The following is a 25,180-nucleotide window of genomic DNA, read 5'->3' as shown; positions in this document are numbered from 1 at the left end:
AAAGGGCTTTTGTTAAAAATACCAATATCTGTGTATTCTCTTGAGAAAAGTAACTGTTGTGAGAGTACTTGGTACATGTTAGATGTTAAAGCAATTTGGTTTGAAAACAGAAACATATAAACTGAAAAAATCCCCCGAAGATATGCATCAGGTAGGGGTTTTTTATACAATTATCTCATCCTGTCACATTAGTTATATTTTTTCTGCAATTAATAAAACTGAAGTCAATATAATTGTTTTTAGCCATCTTTTTTTTTATATTTCTATATCTGTTTCCATTTCTAGCATACATGGCCAGATATGCCTGGTGTTGGAGAACTTTCCCTATCACAAGCTTTGCTTGCCAAATTAGCCCAGACTCTCACTTCAGAAGTGGTTTATCACTATGGACTTACTAGAAAATTCCTCTGAATGGGAAGTGTAAAGGAATTCCATTGATTCTCCCTTCTCTGAACTACTGCTACCTTTGTAAGGCCAACAAAAGCAAAATGTCTTTTGCCATTAAAACACTACTATATAGGCATATGATAGTCATAAGCAATAGTTTCTACATGATTTTCATGCAGAAATTTATTTTAAATCATAACTTGCCCAGTTCCAGATTAACTCAAACTTGAAAGATTCAACAGAACTCCAAAAGGATGAGAGTGTTTTAAAATAAAAATTTTAAGAGAAATTATCCACTCCAAAGAAAACAGAATCCACATATGTTTAATAAACTCTTCACCTTCCCTATACTGACAGTCTGTGTAGCATTTTATTGATTTATCTTAGAAAACAGATGAGTGCAGATAACAAACATTTGACATTCAGGATGCAAAGTCACCCTGTCTTTTAAATCCCATTAACTAATTTTAAAGCAGAAGTGATTAATTTGCCCATGAGCGTCACAGCTACAACAGATGCAGCTAAATTGACTGTGTTACTTCATAACTGCTGTCTCCACATGGGTATCAGCATCATTCTCAACCAAAAGTTATGGGCTTCAGGTAAAAATTGCTGGGTGAACCGTGTGACTCAGGAGCAAAACATGAAAAGATTTCTTTCTGGCTTAAAATCAGGCAGATGAACCCATAACAAAAAGCTGAAGATAAAAAGTCTAAACCAAAAGACTATTGTTTGTGCATTTATACTGTATGTGTGATGAAAGAGAGTCTTGAGTCAAATTCTCTGCTGCTGAAAACTAATCAACGCAAGGACAAAATCACCGTGACTGATTAACCCCAGCACACACAAAGCCATTCTGGACAGATGTGTCTAACAGTGCCTGCAATTCCCAGAGCCCCCTGGAGCTCTGTCCCTGGGGGTGTGTCCCCTGGAGCACCCACCTTGCGGAGAGGCTTGAGCTTGGTCTCCATGATGAAGTCGTACTTGCAGAGCTCGCAGCAGCGCGTGTCCGAGCTCTTGATCCACTGGTGCAGGCAGGCCTGGTGCACGAAGCGCAGCGTGCCCGTGCAGCGGCACGGCGTGATGAGGGGGCTCTCCTCATCTCCCTCACAGTGACAGATCCTGCCAGGGGACAGCAACACCCCGTCAGACAGCTTCTCCTCATTAGTTATTTCCCTTTGAATTCGCTACATGCTCTGAAGGTGAATCAATAGAAATCACATGGCAAAACCTTTCAGATAAATACCAGAGCAGAATAGTTCTTGGTCTGTAAGTAATGCCAATAAAACCCTCAAAGGTAGAGAAATCTAACCCAAGCTGAAAATATCCAGCATATGAAGTACAAAAAGTTCCTAGGATATCTGTTTGGAGTTACACAGTTAAAAGAATCAGAGAGCAGTTTTGAGTACTCTGGAGTCATGCATGTGGCACATGCATACTTTTTAGGAGGCGGGTATTGAAAAATCATGGTCATTTTTTTTTATTCCTCACTGTCCCTTTTAAGCAGACAGCTGCATTATCTGGGAAAACGAAAACTGCTCTGTAAACAGACCCTAAGATAGAGGCTGGTCCCAGAACTGTTTTACCTTATGATGGGATACAGAGCTTTTCATGTTCTGGTTTTGCATAAAGTGATCAGTGTTCTAACATGATCATCTACAGGCCTTCTTCTGTGACACATGTCCAAGTGTCCTGCTGATTTTCCCCTCTTCCAAACAGTCTCCTGGTCACATCAGGAAAACATTCACCCACCAAAACCAATGTCAGATTTATTGGCAAGCATCTCTTTGAAGGCAGAGAAAGCTCTACAGAGAGCAGAAGGCTTAACCAAACACCTAAGTTAAGGAGGTTCACCTAAATGAAGAGTAATTCCCTCCATCCCCAACCTACAAAAACACAACAAAACAGCTGAGGTCTAATGAGTGTCTGAAGGGTCAAGCTGGCATGCAAGAGAAAAAAAAAAAAAAAATAAAGCAGAAAAAAAAGAAAAAATAAAAACAAACCAAAATCCCCCAAAAAACTGAAGTCCGAGAAATGCTATTTCAAAATGAAGAAGTAGCAATAACAGCACAGATCCTGTTGTCACACAAATGAAACTTGGGCCTTAGAAGCTTAGTACCTAGGAAGGGCACCCTCAGACAGCGCAGATGCAGAAGCATCTGAACACATCTCAGGAACAACACCCTTGTACAGAGAAAACTGTGACTGCTCCACCTCTAGGGCAGGAAAAGGGGTAGGAGAGCCTCAGGATGAGGCTGTCTTCCTTCTGGGAAGATGGGTGACCTTTCTAGAGCAGGAGCTGCTGATGTATGTCAGAAGGCAAAGCTGTCCCAGGATGGACTGGCTGCTGCACTCTGAGGCTGCCCAGCCTATAAGCAGGTGAGGAGGAAATTCCAATGTCTACATGAAAGATCTACAGATCAAAACTGGCAGCTCCACTACTCTTCCATGGTGTAGCCCCAGAGCCATGAGAAAATCAATCTATAATAATAGGAAAGCAGAACAAAGCTGCTCTGCTGGACATACAGAAATAAAGAGACCAAAAAAATCCAGCAGATAAATGAAGCTCTGAATACCTGGTCCACAAAAGCCACGTTTCAATTTCTGCAGTAGTGCTCGTACAGGATTTCATGCCCCCCAACAGTGAAGATAACAAATTACTCACAACTTCCTTCTTGAACATGTTCATTTTTTGAGACACATTTTACAGGAACTCAATTTACAGTCTTGTCTTTACTAATCCAGCTGAGTTAGGTGCATCAGTAGCTTAGTTCTTAGATGGGAATTGCCTACATAGTGATTTCTTACTGAGCCTCTAGCTTAAACAGAACTATATTTTCAAAACACTGAATATTTATTTTTCTAACAAATGCATTCCCAACTGAGAGTTACATAAAAAACTTAATTTTCTTTTTAAATTAAAGCTATTCCCCAAAGGAAGACCAGCATTCTCTGTTCATTTAAATTCAAGCTACACATAATTTATTTTACAGCCTTAGTATTTAAACTATTTAGATATTAGACAACTAAGCTATATACCCAATAGCCTTTTTTTCCTACTACTGCCAAGATTGTTTAAAATTATTTTCAGAGCTAAAATAAAAGTATAAAAGTCTAAAACTCCACTGGGATCTTCAAATGAAGTGACACTGCAAGTTTGAAATGAATAGAAATAATCCTTAGTAGAAATACTTCTACAGAAAAACTCTATATGCATTATACATTCTATTTCAGCTTTCCTTGTACATAAGTCATGAGCCAATTGTATAAACAACAGGGTGACACTAAGAACTTACACCATGAATAAGCTCCAACTAAATACTCTAACAGCCTACTCTAGCTTTATAACCATTAAATATATTATGAGAACTTAAATAAACTTCAATAGGAATTAAAGTCCAGAGAAAATAACCAAAGGCATGGCTTTCATTAGCTTGAATGCCCTTTGGTCTCTTTGGTGAAATGTAACTCTTTGTTATTTGTTTAACCAGAAGAAATTAGCTTAAGAGACTACTGTGTACCTAAACTCATAGTGACAGTGTAAAGACCTTTTGGTACCCAACACCTGTGGTAACAGACTGCCTGCTAAATGCTTAAATATCTTTTAAAGACTTGGAACAGATAACTTGCTCTGTCTTCCTCAGCCATTAGAATTGAACCCCAATTTTGTGTGACTTTGCTCTTTGTTCATCTATAACTTACATCATAATTATCACAAATTATAGAAAGTAAATTGTTAATGATGATTTTGGGAAGATTGTTGTGCAAACAGAATGGATGTGGGGATACAAAGCACAGACATACCTGAACCATGTCTAAACCAAGTTGGAGGTGGAGAAATTTAATTCCAGTTTCCTGTTGTTAAATGATCACAACTGTTTGAAACTGTCATGCATCAGATTGACTATTTAGCTGAACTTGTCCTGAGAGTAAAACTTGTTAGAATAATTTAGAAAGTAACTGAATGGGAAAAAAAAAACCCAAATCAATCTCTATGAGAAAGAAAAAAATATATATAATTTGCTGTATCGATACTGATTTATTTACAAGTTGTAGTACAGCACGGATCATTGTTAATAGCTACAGTTTTGGCTGCTCAGACACACCTGCAGAATTTACAAAGTCAGCTTTTCTCAACATTTTAGCCCTTTAGTAGATAAATGATAAATGGCCTTCATTATATAGGAATACCTTTGACTATTTTGTTTTTTGACAGCTTAGTGCTTTAAGCACTCCTATCTATGAACAGGACCTTTCTTTTCCAGGGAAAAGATGAGCACAAGAGTCCAAAGGAACTTTTGCTCTATGAATCATATGTACACTGGACAACACAGGATATATAAGCCATCAGATGACCTTCTGATTCAGATATACAAAATTTTACCTCTCCATTATACCTACAAACATATCCCTACACACTGAGATCACAGAATATCTCTATTTCTTTAAATAAAACTCACTGTGAATTCTTATGAAAAAATACTCTGACAGTGCTGTCATCCATGTGCATAAGTTTTTGTTTTATATGCCAGTATTTAAATTACCCAGCACATATTTTTCTAGCACAAAATTTTTTCAACAACTTTCAGCAAACACATGTACCAAATACAGAAATTAATGCTAACACTGTGCATACATGAGATGAAAAGGAAAAAAAAGCACAAAAATTCTTTGAAGGATGTTCTTAAACAGCAGGTTCACATACATAATGCAACAAATTAAGAAAAATATTTTTCAGGAAAAGAAAACCCATACTGTTAAAACTTAAAACATCAGTATTTGTGAAAGATTTTTCATAATTCATGTAAAAACTATTGCACAGGTCTTGTATGTTCCTTACAAAACATACTGCCACCACACATATATAAACAAAAGGAATTTCTTATCAGATCAAAATAGTGAGATATAGCTAAAGAAAGCACTTAGAAGTGAGGCATCTTCAGAATTTACTGTTGTCATACTGTCTTAAATTTCATAACTGTGAATTGCTTTCCCATGTTTTCCATTGATTTCCTGTTCATTGCAAAAGATAAAAGGCAGAAAGGGAATGTGTGAAACCAGTCTACAACTTGCAGGCATTCCCAAAATCATTGAATTTTGTCTGATTTTCAAAAAAACAGCAAGAGTTATTTTGGATGACTGATCTTCACTTGTCATCAAATTAAAACTTTTTTTTCCCACAAATTTACAAAAATTTCCATTTTCTATACATTCCATAAATCTCAGTTTAAAATGTCTATGATCAGTATGGAACAAGGAGATCACTTGGAAAGCTTTCAGGTTTTCCCAACAGATATTTATTCTGGCAAAATCATGGTAATTGAAATTGCAATCTAGATGGTTATCATCTAAGCTGCTTATTGCAAAAGATACAGGCAGATTCCAACAGATTTGTAGCTTTTTTTTTTCACATGGAGTTAACAGTTTTGCTTCCATTAAAGAGAATAGCTGCTAATCTCCAGCCTCATTGGAATCCCAGCAGTTTCCCTAACCTGTCTTTCACTAATCCACCTAACTCTTTGGAAATTAAGAAAATAGGCTGATCCCTGTGCCTCTGTAGTGAAGTGGAAAACACACTTATTCTGCAGGAGTCCTGTGAGATTTAGTGCTCCACTCCTTCCAGCAAAGTGCTCCTCTGGGGAAGCATCTACCCAGCTGATTCCCATGGATGACTACTGCCAAAGGAAAGTGATGAAGAACAGGAATCAATCAGCATGTCCCTTCTTCTGCTGCAAGCCACATTGAGAACCCTTGTCACTAGGAAGCAGCGCTGGTGGAAAAGTGTTTGCAGTAATTCTGCATCACCAAAACTCTTTCTGTGATCCAGATATGGATCCAAATATGGATCCCAAATTTGCAATTGTCCTTCTACCTCAGTACCTGGCAAAACTGTTAAGAATCTTTGGTCATTACACATAGACCAAGGGTTTAGCTACAGAAGCTTTTATAGATTTCCTTGAAAATACACCAGGTTGAATTTTACCCTCATTAACAAGTGTAAAATGTAGGGAAATACCTCTGAGGCTCCAAAAAACCAGAAATGTATATGGGGACATGGACATTACTATACATAATACTTACAATAATGCTTAAGGGCTATAAATGATTTAATTATATAAAACCTGTATTGTTCCTTACTTCTCTATGTCCATGCTGACAAGTATTACAGTGAAATTGCAACAAATCTGTTGAAAAAAAAAAAAAAGCTAGTGCTAAAACTTGGGGTATCTACACCAGACCCATCTTGGTGGGCATTTCTTTGATTTGAAACTGATTTTAGACTGGACCAGGAATACACCCAAAGGAAATACAGTAAATACAGGAGAACCCTAGGACAAATTCTCAATGTCGTCTAAAACACGGCAAAAGTAGTGTTGATCAGATGTGCTTCAAAAGCAGGCTCCTTATCTGAGCAAAAGCACTGATGGAGGCTCCTTCACCCACCAAATTAGCAGGAGCTACAGCCTTGTGACTATGGCATGTTTGCACCAACTGTGATGCCATTTATACACAGGCAAACTGAACTAAATTAACACAGATGCCTAATAACCACACTGTCATTTCCTTGAAGATGCAGAATACTAGTACAAGAGAAATACTTTTGAACTTTTAACAGATTTCCTTAAAAAAGAGGGAAATTATTTTCTCCATATAAATATGCTCAAAGAAGACAATGCCTATTCCAGAAATATTGGTTTTGGTGAGAAATTACTGAAAAGGCAGTTAAATCATGCCCTTCACTGGAAAGCACATATGAACACATAATGGCTATGCAATGAAAAATTTTTACTTTTGTTTGGTGAGTACATCTCATCACTGTATCTCACTGCTGCTAAAGGGAGCTTAGTCAGGAAGAAACAGCTGAGCTGAAAAACGTTGGAACAAGTGAATCCCTGGATTTGATTTTTGGCTGTGAGGATTATTAGCTGCCAGCATGAAATGCTATGAGCTCCTAGGTTATCTTAATTGGACCAAAAGGATCCAATTCCCCAGGGCTGCAAAAGGATGAACAGAATTGCTGTCGCTACTGTTTGATTTTTTTCTTAGGAAAACTATTCTGCCCCAAAAAAGGTAATTTTCTCTTTTGCCAATTTATAAAGTGCTTACAGTAATTTTAGATAGTTAGAATCTAAAATTAAACAACTCTATGAACAACTCACAGTGAGTAATTGTCATTCATAAAAAGAATCCACAAAAATATCAAACTGCTCATGCATAGTTTATCACTTGGGGAAAAAAAAAAAAGGTTAAATTCACTGAACATGTCACCCTGCAATAAGCTTCAGAGTGCCATGTTTCTCTTACTGTCATTTTACAGGCTTTTCTTGTTTTAAATCTCATTTCCATTCTTTCCACTTTTAAATCACTAAGAAATCTAAATGACAAATTGGTCTTCCTCTCCATTTAAACATGGTGTGAATGAGGCATATTAATTCTGCACACCAAATGTAATCCATTTGTATATCTCTTCCCTGACACTCCTGCCCTTCCATTATGCTATACAGTCAGTTGTCTTTTCCTGACTAGAGGAAAAACCATTTTTAAAATGGTGCACTACAGCAGTGGAATTTCATAAGGGCCTAGTTTGTAAAGCTTTCTCTTCAATTCTGCAAAAGTGATCAGAATTTGTAAGAGCCCCAAGAGCAAACAACATTAGCAAAAGCACATACATATTTTGTTTTGTTGACATTTCTTGTCATCCTATTAATCTTCCTTTATGGGTGATAAATAGGATATCTAAAGAGCTACAAGTAATTGCTGCCTCAGATGCATTGTTAGTGCAAGATACATGTCTGACAAGATTTACTGCACTGAACAAGTTCAAAGAACTTGCATCTCAAAACAGATAAAGATATGGATACAGATTTCCTTCCACCCACCTAGTGAAAGTCAAAGTTTTAAGGAACTAAACTCCACACACAAAATATGCAAGCTTAAAGTATTCCATAGAGAGACCCTTAAAACAAAGGGTAACTTTCTAACAGGAAGCTGTGTCATTTCACTTATTTCCATGAAAAATAAGTTCTGAGAGAAACAAGCAGAAACCAGGACTCAGTTCCCTGCAGATGAGTGAGCCTAATTGCAGAGACATGCCTGCCTCACTTTGGCTCTCCCTGCATCCTTGTGAAGCATGGAGAGCTTCCAAAAGACACTGCACAACCAGATGGCTGGAGAGGTGACAGATGAGGATTTGAACCATCAGGCAGATAATAGAATCAACCAGAATTTCATACTGCTTCAAAGACTGATGAACCATCAGACCATCAAGCAGAGGAGGAGATTCCTCAAAAAGCAAGAGATTCCTATCAAAAAGTCACTTTGCAAAACATAAAGCTCTGAACAGGAAAGCAAGCAGCAGTCACAGTTCTGTTCAAGCAAGGGGTGAGGAATCAACATGCAGGACAAGATTCAGAGACTCAGCTCCTACCATGTCATCCTGAAATCACAAGATACACACTAATATCCCAGGGAGAAACAGGTTAAAAACCCTCCAGCTAAACACCACAGTCTGGAAGTACAGCACCTTCCATCTAATGGTGATTTTAGAGGGCTCTGGAGGGTATTTCAAGTCTACATATTCTTCATTACAGTTTTTTCACTGGGTCCAACATCAAGGTTTCAGCACAAGTATTTAGAATGGGTGTTAAAATTCAGTGGTAGAAGTTGAACCTATATATATCTATATATCTATCTTCTGTTCAACTTTCTTTTTTTTCTTCAAGGACTTGTTTCCTACCAACCACCTGTCTGCTGATTTCATGAGCACTCTTCTACCTGAATATTTCAGAATGTAAGTAATTTCATGAAAGATTTTTTTTTTTTTGCAGGTCCTACTAAATATAAATAAAACAACCAAACCTGCTGAAGGGCTTGATTTCACAGACAGAAACTACATAATCATATTGCCTCTTGTCATGTACAACATACACTATTTCTTCCCATCTGGAATTGTGCTAACACACAGAAATGCATTAGTCTATTCCTAAGTTTATAGTGGCCTTTAAATTAAAACACAAGATTTTGAAAACTGCTTTTTAAAAATATACTCTGCAGATCTCATTAATCAACTTCATCATCTCCTTTACTTCTCCCCTTCCCTGCTTGCTTCCTCACATGCCCTACTCCTCAAATAAGGGCTTGACATTACCTGACTGCAGTCATTCAGAGATCAACAAAATCAAAATTTGACTTCCAATAAGCATCTTTTGTTCAGTGAGAAAATCCACTTTATTCAAGTGCATCTGTTTTTGCTGAAATGACTGAATCACCACTACAAAAAGATTTTATACCAAAAGCCTAACTAGTTAAACAGAAATACATTTCAACTACATCATCAATAATAAAAATACCACAAGATATATTCAGAATCAATATAAAACACTTATGATCCACCAGTGGTAATGTCAACCACCCAATTTTCTTTTCTTAGTGATTTCCATGTGAAAATCCATGATTTATGGAGATTAACCACATGCAGAACAAAGAAAGCTATTTCTGAGGCCATGCCTCGAGCCATGGCAAGCTCCAGGATAAAGTCTATATGAAAAGAATCTCAGGCACAGGGCAGCTTAAGAAAAGGGGGATCCACCTGTATGATTTGGAAAGCCTATCCTGTGAATCTTCTAACAAAAATAAATTAAATTAGGTGCCAAAACAACTTAGAACTTATGTTGTATCTCAGAAGAAGAAACCTTGTCTCCTAATGGATTCCAGGAGAAATCAGTTGTTTAGGGAAGAGACTGTAAAGGTCAGCATTGATGCCATGACATTTTTTCATCATTTTGGAAAGAATCAGTGACACTAGAAGGGCAAATGATTCACTGAAGTGACCAAGAGGCCCCCCTTAGACTAGAACATATTGCACAATGGTACTGCACTTTATCTGATGAATGTGCTTATGCTGGAATTGAGTGTGCCCTGTCACATTCCTGCTCATGCTGCTAAATGCAGACTGAATTGTCCATCCATGAGGAAATGAAGGAAAAAACTTGCCGACCCAGAAACTTAAGGACTTAAAGAACTGTTGCCACAAGATGTTTATGATCCCAGTTCCTCTGCTATTTCCACACAATACCATTCAGGTGAGGGACATTCCTCTCAGCCAGTGCTGTCATATCAACTTAAAGACATGAACAGCCAGGATGAAAAGCTTGAAGAAACACCACAGGAAAACAAATTTTCCACATCATAACCAGATATGCTAACCCAGTCTTAGCATAAACATGAGACAACCACCCTCCTTTTTCTATTTCTCATGCAGAAAAATGGTGCATATGTGCACAACTACACTGACATGCAATTATTTATTTGGATTTTGCTTTTAAATTTTAAAAACAAAACATATCACAGTTCACAAATCAGTGCAGTGCATGGACCTGTCCTGAGAAATAGAAACTACAGTCTGTTCTGAACTGGTAGTAAAAACATGTCTTCCTTTTTCCTCAGCTGTCTGCAAACTGATTAAGTAAGACAACGTTTTAGCTATGAAAAATAACAGGCTTTTGATTTTGCTACGTTTTTCCTAGATGTATTACAGTCACTATGATACATGTGATAATGAGAAAAACAAACAAAATAGCATTATCCCTGCCATATAGAAAAATGCATTTTTGACTGGCTTGAGAAATTTTGCAAAACAGGTCTTGTTATCAACCATATTAAGTTTAATGCTGGTTGTTCAAAGAACATCTCCACTAATACTGAGCCTTAGGGCACAACCTATCAAAATTTTTCATCTTTCCTGAACTAAATAAGAGCCTGGCTGAAAAGTTTGCATGCATTCAAAAAGGTCCATCCTTGAACCAAGCTTCAAGTCTCACAAAAAGCACCTGAAAAATTATAATAAAATTCAGTGGGTTGAGAAGACTAATAAAGACTGAGATACACTTTTCATCTGAAAGCAAATTCTAAATTTAGTGACTTGGGCAACAGTTAGGACTAATCTACATAAGGATTTATAGAACTTTATTTTTTATACATATATATATATAGTATGTGTGTGTATATATATATACACACACACATTTATTTATTTGTATATTTTTTACTACAATATAGTGAAGCCCGTATGAAGACTCATGCTGAAGCTTTTTTATTTTCAGATTTTGGGTAGCTCATATTCTTAACAATTATTAAATGACCTGTTATATATGTATTGCATGTACTACACTGGATTTTCAATACATGCAGGTTGGGTAGTTCAGAAATATAAGACAACTCTGAAGCTGTTGTAGTTATCTGTGCACACCTCTGCATTATGCCCTGTAAATACATTTCAATAACATGATTTACCACTGTTGCTGTGTCTTTGTATTTCTGTAAGGCAGAGAGAACCCAAGTCTGGTGCTAACATATAAGTTCATGCACAAACCAGCTGGACTTTGAAGAACCTTAAATGATTATGACAGACAATGGTCAGACAAGTGGAAATGTGCAGTTTTTCTTGGTCAGTATAAAAAAAGGAGTATATAGCACTAGTTGTGTTAGTCATGGCTTGCATCTTCTGCTGAAAAAATCCCACAAAATACCTGCATATTACCTTTCTTATTATTAGAAATAAGATATTTGCAGTGTTTCACCAGGTTACAGCATACTGTGAAACTGCATGATGTGGCATCATGAACTTCCTCATCCTCTGTTTACATTTCCACGCAAATTCTTCCCAGCAAAGAAAAGTGAGAAGTTTTGGGTAACCATATGAAGAAACTAAGCCTGACCAACACTTTGCAGATGAGAGCCAATGCTGGCTCACAAGTCTGGTGAGGGAGAAAAAAGGAAATACTTGTTTCAGTTCTGTTAGACTTATGGGATGATGATTTTCATTTACCACTGAACTGAGTAACTCAAGCATTCCCAGCTGTGTACTCCAAATTTGGATGTTAGCCCTGAAGTGGCTAGCTCCATCTCATTTCCAGGGTAAAATGCTCACCTTTGGCTTGCATGCTTCACACCAAGGGCATCAAATTGTCAGAGGCCTGAACTTCTGAACTAAAGGGAACTCTTGGTGTTGCTAATTCTGCCCAACCACCCTTCTGTATCATTCCAATACTTGTGAGGGTGACTGAGCTAACAGCCCATACAAATTCCCAGTGTGGAGGTGTTCAGCAGTGCAAAATCACAGACAAATTATGCCCCACTAGAGACAATGTTCCCCAGGCACCATCCACTGGATTCCTGAGGTAATGGCATCTCTAAGGAACACTGAATCAAGACTATCAATTTATTTATATTTATATAAGTCATTGAAAAATTACATAGAGGGACGAAAGCTGTGTTTGAACTGATCACCCAAGGAGGAAAAGCTCTATATCCCATTGTATTGAGCTATCTGGCACTCTGCTTTATTCTCTGCCTCTGCCTGGAGATTAAAAAAAAAACAAAAAACAATACTCTGCTAGAGGACAGAGTGGGACCATCTTCATGGAGCAAAGACAAACATTTGGCTCCTTTGTAGGATTACTCTTTTTAAATATCAGAAGTATCTCTTCAGACTGAGATATGCTAACTTCTCTGCAGCAAAGGTTCTTGTGTTATTTCCTGTGGCCTGTCTAGCAGTTTATTGCTGAGAAATAGTGACAGAAAGCAACCAAGGGAAAGACACTCAGACTGTGGCAGGGAGAAACTCCTCTTAAGAATGCTAAACCCTTCTTATTAGGGACTAACCTGCACACTTCTACATCATCAGACCAGTCATCATAGAGCACTGGAGGCTTCTGAGCAGCATGAGGCACAGTGGTCCCTGCCCCAGCAGGGGCTCCATGATCTGGGACTGCCAGGGCATCGCTGCCAGAGCCTGCCTCTGCAAAGGAGTCCTTGGTGTGTCTAAGGAAAGGTGCCGGCTGCCGATCTCTCTGGTAGCTTTTCCCTTTGCTTTTCCCACATTTTCTTGAGGAAATCCTTGCTTCCTGAGATGATGCTGAAGACTGGGATTCCTTATGTCTTGGAATCCTCCGGCGGTGGTTTAATGTAGGGTTCTCAGGGTCAGACATCTCTTGTTTCTCTTTTCCCTTTGTCCCCAAGGTGACAAGTTCAAAAGCATTATTGTTTGAGGACTCATCCTGGTTACTGCATGATCTATTGCTTCTTCTCCCTCTCCTGGCCATCCTGGCCTTTTCTCTTGCTCTCCTCCTAGCCTGAGCCCACTGACTCTCATCTGAAGATGATGATGAATCAGATGTGTTCCAGCTGGATCTTGGAGGCTCAGGATGCAATTTACAGTTTCTCCCCTTTCCTGGCTTTTCTGTGTGCTCACCATTGTCTCCAGTCTCTCTTTTCCGCCTAAACCTTCGTTTTATGTGTTTCTTACCACCAGGCTCCCTATTAGAAGGGGCCAGCACCATGACAGGGGTTGCATGTTCAAGCTCATCTTCTGACAAATCATGCAAGGTAGTAGATCTAGACAAAGCAGTAAGCAAAGGAAAGGGATGGAAATGGTAAGGATGAGTGGAAAGAGAAATCACACGCACACAAAAAAAAAAAAAAAAAAAAAAAGAGAATGAGAACATGAATTTTAATAGAAAACCATGAAACTAAAATGCAAAAACAAAACCAAAATAAAGAGAGATAAAAAGAAAACTAAAGTCTATGTCAATTATGGATAAAGTTAAGCAGAAGCAAGAGCTACATAATATTTAATAAAAACAACTAACAAGTATCAGCCAGATGAGAGTATATTTTTCTCAGCACATACCTACAAATGTCCTGAGTGGAGGGGCAGACAGACAACCGAGACTGACTCCTGGGAGCTGTTCCTGTTGTAGGACTGCTTGCCTGTTGAAATAAGTTAGACAGTTTGGAATCTTTGTCCAAGAAATACATTGCAGATATTTTACTGCTTTGCCACATTATTACAAAATTAAAATAACTGTTTCTGCTGTTCATAGCGCACTGTTGAACACACAGAAGCTCACAAAATACAGGAAGTTTGAACAAAAGTGAAACCTATTTGTGGAACTAAGTACGACTGAAGTGTTTGAGCTCTCATTTGCTCATGACTGCTTTCTGTCACTGTTTGAGGAAGCAGCTTTCAGCATCTGAATATTCACTTGGCTCTACCGTAAATGTCTGAAGGGGAAAAGCACTGCTTTTCTTTTGTGCACTCAAGCAAACATGAGGATTCCTTTCCAAATCATGTGAAATGCATTTGCAATACACTGAGTGATGAAAAACCCAAAGCTAACTTAGGTTGAGTGGACTGATGAAACAACAGGAAGATTAGAGTGTGTTTTAAAAGGTTTTCAAGGCAATCAGATCCTCTGGAAGAGCTGAAAATGTTAAACTGAGATGAGCCTGAAAAATTCAAAGTGCAGGCTGTATCTCTACAGAGCTGATCACATTCTCAAACAGCAGAAAAGATATAAAACATGTTTAGTATGTGACATTTTGCTCATAAGGTTGTTGCTACAAACTGCAGATTCAGTTACCCAATACTTTCACTGAAAACATATTTTGATGGTGTTAACAGCAAACCATTTCAATCTGCCTTGCTATCTAGTAGCAGAACTGTATGGAATCCAAATGAAACTCCAAGGCATTGTGATTCTTCAGGATCTCTCACAAGACAGGGTATTGTGGGAAGTGGGTTCACTACAAACCATTCATAAGGCTATGACCTTCCTGTAGCTGATCTGGGGTATTAGCTTGTAGAATGCAACCCCATCCACCCCACAGTGATCACCCCTTCCAAATGCAGACAAAATTCTACAAGCCTCAGAATTCCACAAGATTGCCCATCAGATGCAAGGGAAGGATGACTATTAAGTACGAATACAAAGAATACAAATCATACAAAGATGTAAAGCCTGTTATCCAAATCTTTTGTACTAGCAAATCAAATTCAGTCAGATAATTGAAATTATTTCTAGCTCAACTTTCACAGACATTTCCGTGGTATTAAAAAGGTATTTGAAAATTAGTAGTACAAGCAAAAATAATTACAAACAGCAAGTACCTGCCAACACTTCATTTTTACCCAAGGTTCTCAATATCCATTCTATTTAATGCACACATATTTTGGAAACATCAGTCAACACTATGTAGATTTTTTTCTTTTATATGGACACCAGCTGAGACTTAGGAATAGTGCTTTTGCATGAAAACAATTTTCTAGCTCCTGGAATTCAAGTAACCACTTTTATCTGTTGATTAATATTGCAAAAATACACCAAACCCACCAACAACATTACTAATTCTTTACTTCTAGTTCCATGAACAAAACTCAGAGATACAACAAGCCAAAATAAGAAACTAAATTGATAAAGCAATTGATAAATTCATTGACACAATCCCTGTGTTCTAAGTTTTTGCCATGTCTGGATTTACCAGTCAAAGGAGGAACATCAGTGTGTCTACATGCAGTGTCCTGCTGGAAGAAAAGGACAAGAGAAATTGTATTCTACATCTCCTTTTCTACCAAAGGGATATTTCAATTATGTGCATTGTGTCAGAGTATGAGTTTTTTGTACATAGATATTAGGAACATATGTTAGATGCATGGTTGGGTACATAATCTTCTGCATCTCAGCCTCTGAGATTAGTATTAAGTAATTCGGCATATTTTAAGCTACTTAATGAGAAAAGATGCAGACATCAGCAGCAGTAACTAATGTTATTGGGCTACATGCTGCTGCTACATGAAAAAAAATCCCTCCAGACTAAGCCCCAGAAGAAGGACTGGCGAAGAAATCCAGCCCCAGAGTCAAGGGTGGAATCCTGAATTCATCCCTCATGATGAGCTCATTTCTTCTCTCCCCTCCCAGCTTCAGGACTGTCACCATTGCTTCTTTCAGGATCTCTGTAATAGAGGGGTTTGGTCTGGTCTTAAATGGTGGTCAGATCATCTCCATGCAGTAAAAGAAATTTTTACATCACCTTGCCACAAGCAGTACCCTTTGAAGGGATAAGGAGATTGGCTAAGCTGGCCCATCAACCATACATTCATAGTCTGCACAAGTTCAAGACACTTTCAGGAGCTATTAAAGCAGGAAGCCAGCTAGACAGTTCTTAAGAGAGTTGAAATAAAGCCAAAAACTAAACAAACTCATTGAAAAGCTTTTACACTTAAGATTTTGAACTGCAGATGGTGTAAATCTAATTATTTTAAGATAAAAAATACATTATCAGTTTGACTACTTAAATCTTACATTTCACTTTCAACTATCAAGAAGTCTGGACTGTTTCAGCCCTGCTCAGTCAAATTTACTTTCTAGTTCCCCTGTGCAGGCATGACGCTATGTTTAGTTGTACATAACTCAGAGAAAAGTTTATTTCCTTCAAAACCATTTTATATAAATATCTTTTACAAAATGAATGCTTTTTGCTGGTTTGTCTAAGCCCTATTGGAGCCAACATGACAACTGGCAGGCAAAATGCCAATGCATCACTTAATTCTTCAAAAACACAGCATGACAAGTTACACAAAAGAAATAGATTCCTACCTGTGATCAAATATAATTCATTTGATTTCTACAATTTTGTAACATATTACCTTAATTTATATACATTTAGCTACATTAAACTAGCTTTTCATGGTAAAATCATAGGTTCATAGAATACTAGCTTGGATAGGGCTCAAAGATCACCTAGTCTAACCTTTCTTGGCAAAAGCACAGTGTGGACAATATGTCCCATTACCCTTTCCACCTGAATCTTAAGTGTTTGACTTTGTGAGGAAAAAAGTGAATGGATGAAGTGATTTTAAAAATCAAAAAGGTTAGTGTTTCTGACATTAATTTTCTGATGTTGATTTGTGTACCTCACAGGAAATGGAGGCCCTTATTTAGTAAATAGGTCCAGTCTTTGTAAATTAAATGGGAGTGGAAGGACCTGCTAATGTCAGATCTGTCCTTGCTACCACAAGTCATATGAATATAATAATTCACAGCTAGATGAGCTGTTTTTAGGAAACTGTAAATTTCAGCTCAGCTGGATACCTAGTCCAGACCTCTGTCCCCAAACCCCTTTACTTTTTCATTCTTTCATCACCTTGTTCTGACAGCAGTAACTATATCTGCTTTCTGCTACCAGCACTGACTCTAGGTCTATTCCAATTCTTTTGGCAATATTCCCTCTTTGCCATCTCTTCTGCAAGTCATACATTCTAAACTAATTTTAAAAATTTAAATAATTACATCTCTTGAATCCAGTCTGACAGCATATACACCTAAAGGGGCATTTACTTGGATAGTGTATTTACAGAGAGAATTGTGCATTTTCAAGGCATATCTGACAAACCAGAACATGATAATTTGAATATATTCTGCTCACATCTTATCAGTCCAGCTCTTTTGGGAATGTATATGCAACAGATGTTGGAAGCAGTCTAAAGCAGACAGATCTTATTGTTATAATTGCTGTCACATTGCTATATTGCTATGCAGCACACTGAATATTTTGAGATACTGTAGTTAGTGAATAGAGGGATCACATTGATGCTGAGGACCCAATTCCACCTGGCAGGTTGAAAACCAAGAATTTTTTAAAATAGTATTCCTTGAATTAATGTCTTCTTCAGACATGTATATTGTATAGCTCACTGGAATGAGAAAACTAAACAAGCACTGTACAAATTTTATCATAAACAATTACATCAGTAGCAGAATTAATTGTGTTAATTCAAAATAAAGCTGTCTCACAATTAATTTATAAGCAAGGCAGCTCATTTCTCTATGCTATCAATACAAGGAAGAGGTCTAAGGGATAATGCCAACTCCAGCTGATTAGGTTTGGCATTTCAAAAGTACTGTTAGAGAGAGATTCCCCAGTCACTACCTTCTGCTGTCTCGGCCAGTTTAGATGAACTCTCTTGTCAGGGATATGCAATTCAATTAACAGAGATGACAAAGCACTCATCCATAATTATTTTTGGGTTGTTGATAGTGTGCTTTTCAAGCAGAGTTTTCAGGGTAAGTGTGAAGAGAATCACTCACCCAACACAAGGGGACTTCAGTGTCACACACATTTGTCCATGTTAGAAAACCAGCAAAGACAGATGTGGGGGAAAGAAATAAATTCAACTGGAGAAAACAGTAAGAATTTCAAATCAAGACTGCCTTTACTTACATGTTCAGGATCTGATAGAAGTTTCCGGATAAAAATAAATTTTAAAAAGAAAAATAAAATAGAAAAAAAAAAAAAAGTCCTTAGAGGCATCTATTGCTAAGCCTGCACACTTAAACTAGTGCAAGAACATGAGTCAAGTTGTGATCTTCTTAAGAACAGAGAGGGGCTTTGGCCTAACAGAAAAGCTGAGTAAAAGCAGATTCCAGAAGTGCAAAGGAAGAACATAGGAAGGGAGTGAACCTTTAAATTAATAAACCAGATGATGAAATGGACAGCTTATATAAAAGGGCCTCACAGCTGTCACCAGAAAAGCTAATGAATCCTCTCCTGTCTCTGTTCTGAATAGAGGCATTTCCAAAAGCTGGTCAACTTACAACACTGCTGAAGTAGAAAGCTGCAGACAATTGACAGGTGATAGGGCAGACAGGGAAAATGTCTAATACTTTTATTCTCCTACTGAGTTTGCTCTAATAGCAGTGATGCATCAAAGAATACTCTAGATCCCACCAGCCATTAGTTAAAAAGCTGAAACTCTATCCTATTTAAAAACAGCACACAAAGGAATGGAAACCTGAGAAGATTAGAGTAGTTTGTATGGCAATAAGCTCAGCAGGATACCCAGTCTGTGCATTTTAACCTGAAAATTTCTGCATTGCAAACAACACAACATTCTGTGGAAAACATCCACCTCTATGAACTTTTATGTGGACATTTCCTCAGGTCTACAAAGTTCCAAAACATGATGAAGGTGACCCAAACTCCGTGTTATTTTACAAGCTCAGTCTTGATTGCAGCTGAAATTTGTGTGAATGGGTTTAGGGGATAGGGTTTTGTTTTTTGGCTGGTTTTTTTTTTTTTGTTGGGTTTTTTTTTTTCACTTTATTTGTTTTTATATGATAGAGTTCCTGGTTTGTGCTCGGATTTCAAAGTTGTTTTAATCTGACTGATGCCTTCCTTTACAGGAACTGTTACATTAATTGGTAACTGAATTTCTGCTGAATTATCTTTCACAGATTTTCATTTTTTGCAAATTATTCCTTGCACAATTCTTCTCCAAACCTTTGCTTCCTCTCATTTCCTCCTTCCCCTCCTTTCACCTACCTCTGAAGAGAAGGAATTAAGGGAAAAGTAACACACAAGGAAGGAGTAGAAGAATCCTTAGGATTCTGCCAAAAATATCATTTAGCACCTTTGAAAGTCAGTATGATCATGTTATAAAGTGGCTTGAAATCTAAAATCAAAATTGCAAATGGCAAATCCATACTATCATTTAAAAATAAGCAAATGAGTAATTACAGCTTTAACTGTAGATTCAATCAGCTTGTTTGTTTCCTCCTGCCTTACTGATCTATGTTAATCTTTATTTTCAAGGTACAGAAGCACTGCTAGCTAAGCTCTGAATTATCAGATAGATTAGAGTATGCAAAAGTCCTTGTATCGTAGCAACACAGTACTTTTCATTCATGATTCTCTTCAAGGATGCATCTTTCTAGTCATTGTCACTTTCTTAATAAAAATGTTTCATACTTCTTTTAAAAAACTTAGGCAATTGGAGCAAAGAATGTTGGATTTACACAAAAGGTGCAGAGCTACGAGACCAGCAGCCTTTGACTATCTGAAGGGAGCTAAATGGAAATTTAGCCTATAGGAAAGGTGAAGTACAAAACCTGTATTTTCTTTGTTACTGGATATATTTCTAAAGGTGGGCAGTACTGAGAGAACCATTCAGAACTTCTGTTCCAAAGAGGGCATCTGTTTTCACACATCCCTCTAATCTGCAAGACTGAAACCCTCAAAACATTCCTATAACCTGAACAGCTTCCACTCAATGATGTTCCTGCCATGCTCTCACAAGTGCATATGCATGTGAGTGCACACACCCACCATGTTCTTCCTTGGTCTGGTGGACTGTGCAGGAGACAGACTGGATAAAATCCCATCTGTGAGGATATCACTGTTACACTTGAACAACTCCATTCTGATGTGTATTTGATGGCTATTTATTCCAGCCCTAAGGGAAGAGGGAAGCCTAAATGTGCCAAGGCAAAAGAGTTGCAGGAATACTGAAATGACTAAATTAAAAGAAGTGAAACTCTGAGAATGCATCCTTGCAAAAACCAGGAGATAAAAACTGCATTATTTCCCTCCCCCCCCCCCCCCCCCCCCCAATTTTTCGCCACAAAGTTTGCTTACTTGAACTGTTTTCAGGAAAAATACACAAAATATGCTTCTGAGTGCCTTGGTGAAAAAACAAATGCCATGCAAAGATTTCCAGAGTACATATGTATATCTGTACCTCTGTAACAGGTATGTTACAGATCATAATTATTATTTATAATTGTAGAAATAGTTAAAATAATTATAAAAACAAAAGCTTATGTAATAACTTGCATGCTCCATTAACTGAACACAAATCAAAGTTGCTTCTGTATGGTATTAGCTATTACAAGATAGGACTGGATTCTGTGATAATAGAAATTAAAGTCATATACAGGCATTACACACTTAGTGAGCTTGTATAAAAATATTACAATTATGGCACAACCCATTCCATACATATATGCAGTTTTATAGGGATATATCAATGTGACACATTTAGGTACACTCCAAATAGTAAGAACTGTGATTGAATAAATCAGAATCTGTAAAATTGTACCCATTCTTGTACACATACAATCACACATTTTTATGCATTCCCTCTCATTAAAATGCCAGTTTAAAACAGGTCCAAAAAAAAAGTGCAAACTGAAATTGAATTATTTTCTGATGGCTGTCCCCATATATTTAGTACTGTCATATATTCATGCAATTTTATTCAGAAGTTCAATTTTTGGACAGACTTAGGTAAATTCTGCTGTCATGCCTTTTTTAAAGCTTATTGTAAACAAAAAATAAATTGTATGGACAAACCACAAAGCATTCTCTATACTCAGAAATCAAACATTCATAGTTTTAAAAACTGCAGAAACTGTTACTATACAATGGATCTAGTTCTAGTTTCTGATTTTCTGCCTTTTTTTTGCATTGAAAACAAATTCTGTTTTGATGAACAAAATCTTTCAACTAACTTGTTTACTTTGCACTGTTGTTTTCAGTAAATGAGAGCTAAGTGCTAGGTTAGTCTTCAACTTTCATAATAATGATTCTGTTTATGAGGCAGAAGAATGATTTGATGACTAATATAACATTCATACTCATATTTTAATGCCAGTTTTGTATACATGGTATTATCTTATTGTAAAAGCACTCATGAAGGTTGACATTTTATGCTTTACAAGAGCAAGGACTTATTTTATTTCTTGATTTGTTTTCTTTTTCAAAAGCCCTAAGTTTTTTCTCAGTTGCCCACTCCAGTAATCTATAACCTACACTTAGAAGGGATGGAGCTACGTGGTTCCTTGAATAAAAAGCAACCACCAACCTGGAAGAGAATTTTCACTTGTGATTAGTGTGAAATTGGCAAAGAACACTAAGAACTATGGATCACCTTGTAGCATCCTAGCTGCCTGTTTCAAAACACAAAGGGTCACACAACTGGTCTTTAGGATTCAGACATGCAACAGGTTATCTTGGAAGTGCTGCAGTCCTGGTTCTGGCAAACAAAGTCCAGGGGAAGAACTTTAAAAAGAACACTTAAGCTCCTTCATGGGTTTTTTTTACCATAAAACCTATATGGAGATATTATGTGCTCTCTGTTGGTGTCACTGCCTAAGACATGGTGATGTTTGGCCATTACAAACAAAGGGTGCAATAGTGAGTTCTGCTTCAAGCTGGGTAAACTACCCAAACTGCCATGCAGGACTTTTCACACATTCACCTTGTACTAAGAGAGGATGAAAAATTTGAGAATATCAAAACTCATGTGAAAAATTATTCAATTTTAATGAAAGAGATTAAATGGTAATTTATAATTCTAAAGGATAAATATTGTATTACTTATTACAGAATTTGATACCCAGGTTGTGAAATTTATTTCAGAGTCACAAACTGGGTGGTTCAAATCCACAATTAATTGGCAATGATAAATTTTTCATCTAAAACTTCAGAACATTACTTTGGCATCCTGGTTGCCTTTTGGTTTTCATTTGTAACTTATTGAGAGAAACCCCACCCGACACAAGAAATAAGAAATTGCTAACATATACTAAAAACAATTATTTCCATCTTTCCTTCCTCTATTATTATTCATATTCTAAATTCGACATGTGGATATTATCACAGAATATTCCAAAACAAGCACCTCACTTCCTGATATAACTCAACAGAGTCTTTTATTAGATGGCTGCTTCAGAGACTTGTAAATAAAATGTGTTCTAACACCTGCTCCAGGCTTTTGAAAAGTAATTGAGGCAAAACAAAATTCAGGCAATTTGCTCCTAGCCTGATTTTCTCTGCACTGAAAAATAAGCCCAAGGTTCCCACCAGAGATTTTCAGATCTTGCTACTGAGACAGCATCCTTCTCTAATGAGCTCTTGAATCATAATTAACATACAGAAAGATAATTACAATGTTTTAGAAACATTTCTTCCAGAAAGCATTTTAACATAACCAGGCAGCCTCAGAAGCACATAGAGAGCATAAAGTCTACAGACTGTAATTCAGACACAAAATTTGTTCCACTGGTTAACCACAATAGAAAACAATGTATCCACCAGATCCTTCTCTGACTAGCTTTCCTCTTCAATTATACATATATATAGGAAATTATAAGACTTTTAATGAAAGAAGCTACAGTGCAAAGAAAACTAAGCAATGGCATATAGGTGATGAACAAGATCAAGTTTTTAATCTACTTAGATTTTAAACACATGCAGATAGGATAATTTCAATTCTGAAATCCAGAACACTGCACAATACTATCTCTTACAAAGAATAATTAAGTCCCTTCTGCTGCCAGCAACATAGAAAATAGGTGGGGAAAAAAGGCTAATGCTTAAAAAACCATTAATAATTTAGAATCATCAAGGCTGGTTTGTAACTCACATTTCCAAAAATACTTTATATTTTTCTTTATGTGTATAAGTTTCTTTAGATAGGTTTTGAAAGCCATAACTACTAACTAGGACTGCACTTTGTCACTACTGTGAAATACTGATCAGTTCAAAATATGACTTAATAATTTAATTATTATATCATTAATCATATGTAATTAAGTGCTAGCAGGGCATAATGCAAAAAGATTGTTTATTGATTTATTTATTAGACAGAAAAAATCTATGTTATTACCAGAAGCTCAGGAAAAATCAGTCACTGATACATTTTCCTAATTGTCTCTGATTGGAAAACTAACAGATGCAATTGCTTTTGGAGTTCCAGGGCATTTCTCTTGATATAAATAAATAAAAGGCTGAGGTGAATGAACGGATTCCCAGGTTGCTGTTCACTGAAGACAGCCACAGCTGTCAATCAAATATTTTAAGTTTTGGTCTTTCATTTGCCCTAAATAGTCCGTTACGGAAATTCTTGGCAGAAAATTACATGCAATACAATTCCTTTCAACATGCTAAACTTCTACACTCTCAACAGAAAGCAAAAGTCAATGGTAAAATTGAGGTGTTGATTTCCACACACACACACATTCACCCACCTTGGGAATGTGTGAGTGAAAAATCTCTGTATTGAATAGGTATATACTAACTAGTATCTGGAAAATACCAAATCAAAATGATTCCTTCTCATTATAACTAGATAAGACATGTTCAGTGTTCAATAATTCAGTTTAATCTGTATTACCACAAAATTCAGACTTAAAATCCATGTACCTAGCATGCAAAATTGCCCAAGCATACATAGCAAATCTCAGGTGTTCTCTCCAAATAAACAATTTAAGAGCATTATGAAATATGAATCCGTATTTACAGAATCTATGCTGTATTTCATTTCACAAGTAGGCTGGTACAAAACCCAGTGGTGTCTACTCTGCTCTGGGGTAGGAGCTCTACATCCAATCAAGAGTGGAATACACAACACATGGTAACTATTAAAATATACTTCCATTTGACCCTTTTTAACTTGCACATACAGGCAAATGAAAACAGTGAAAGACAATGTTTTGATGACACTATTTTATAGTTTTACATAAAGACTATCTAATTTTCCTGCCCATTGAAATTTTCATTGTGTGCAAGATCTGAAACTGCACAGAACACAGCTCTCGGCTTTGGCATGTAGTTTATCTGCCCTAGAAGCTTTCAACCTTGTTTTGAGGTGGAATATTTTTTGCCATCACTTTCTGCCATGCAATATTAATCTGCAAAGTCAGATGTTTGCTTTTCTATGTATACACACACATATAAAAATCTGTTTTACAAAAAAAGTAAGTCAGACAGCAAATGAAACTGGAATTCCAATCAAATGTCTTTCAAGATTTGAAAAACTTCACTGGCAGGTAGCTTCACATAGAAAAATTAATCCAAAACAATTCATCATGCTATACATCAGAAAAATACTAAGTGCATGACTGAAAACCTGAGTTTTTAGCTTGCAACTAAAACCAGTGCAAATATCACTTTCTAATAAACAACTCTACTGATTTCTGCATAAACCACTTCAAAATAAATGTTAGTCACTGGCATGTTTCTCATGTCAGTGAATATAATTTTTATATATATATAATATATTTATGCTGTGTCACAGTGCAACCCATGCACCTGTCTTTAAAAAAAGCAGAAAAAGTAATATCAATTCATAATAGATTTACAGTAACTATAGCTAGAGACATGCACTTAAAAC

The 25,180-nt window shown here is 36.8% G+C and overlaps 1 protein-coding gene across 5 annotated transcripts in view; it reads right to left on the bottom strand.

Annotated features, from left to right (window-relative positions):
• The window catches only part of MARCHF1 (membrane associated ring-CH-type finger 1), a 229,990-nt gene that overhangs the window by 21,053 nt on the left and 183,757 nt on the right, over positions 1 to 25,180 (bottom strand). For 3 of the 5 annotated variants that reach the window (XM_079306659.1, XM_079306662.1, XM_079306660.1), the window contains 3 exons: positions 14,078 to 14,157; positions 13,051 to 13,782; positions 1,329 to 1,509 (listed from right to left, as the gene is read on the bottom strand). In XM_079306659.1, coding sequence (XP_079162785.1) covers positions 1,329 to 1,509; positions 13,051 to 13,782; positions 14,078 to 14,157 — 993 coding nt within the window. Of the gene's footprint in view, positions 1 to 1,328; positions 1,510 to 13,050; positions 13,783 to 14,077; positions 14,305 to 25,180 lie in introns of those variants that run through there. The other 2 variants (XM_079306661.1, XM_079306663.1) reach the window with 2 other exon arrangements.

The sequence above is a fragment of the Erithacus rubecula genome (assembly GCF_903797595.1).
Source record: "Erithacus rubecula genome assembly, chromosome: 5".
NCBI lineage: Eukaryota > Metazoa > Chordata > Aves > Passeriformes > Muscicapidae > Erithacus > Erithacus rubecula.
The sequence above is the reverse complement of the archived record's forward strand: the minus strand, read 5'-3'. Positions and strand labels throughout refer to the sequence as shown.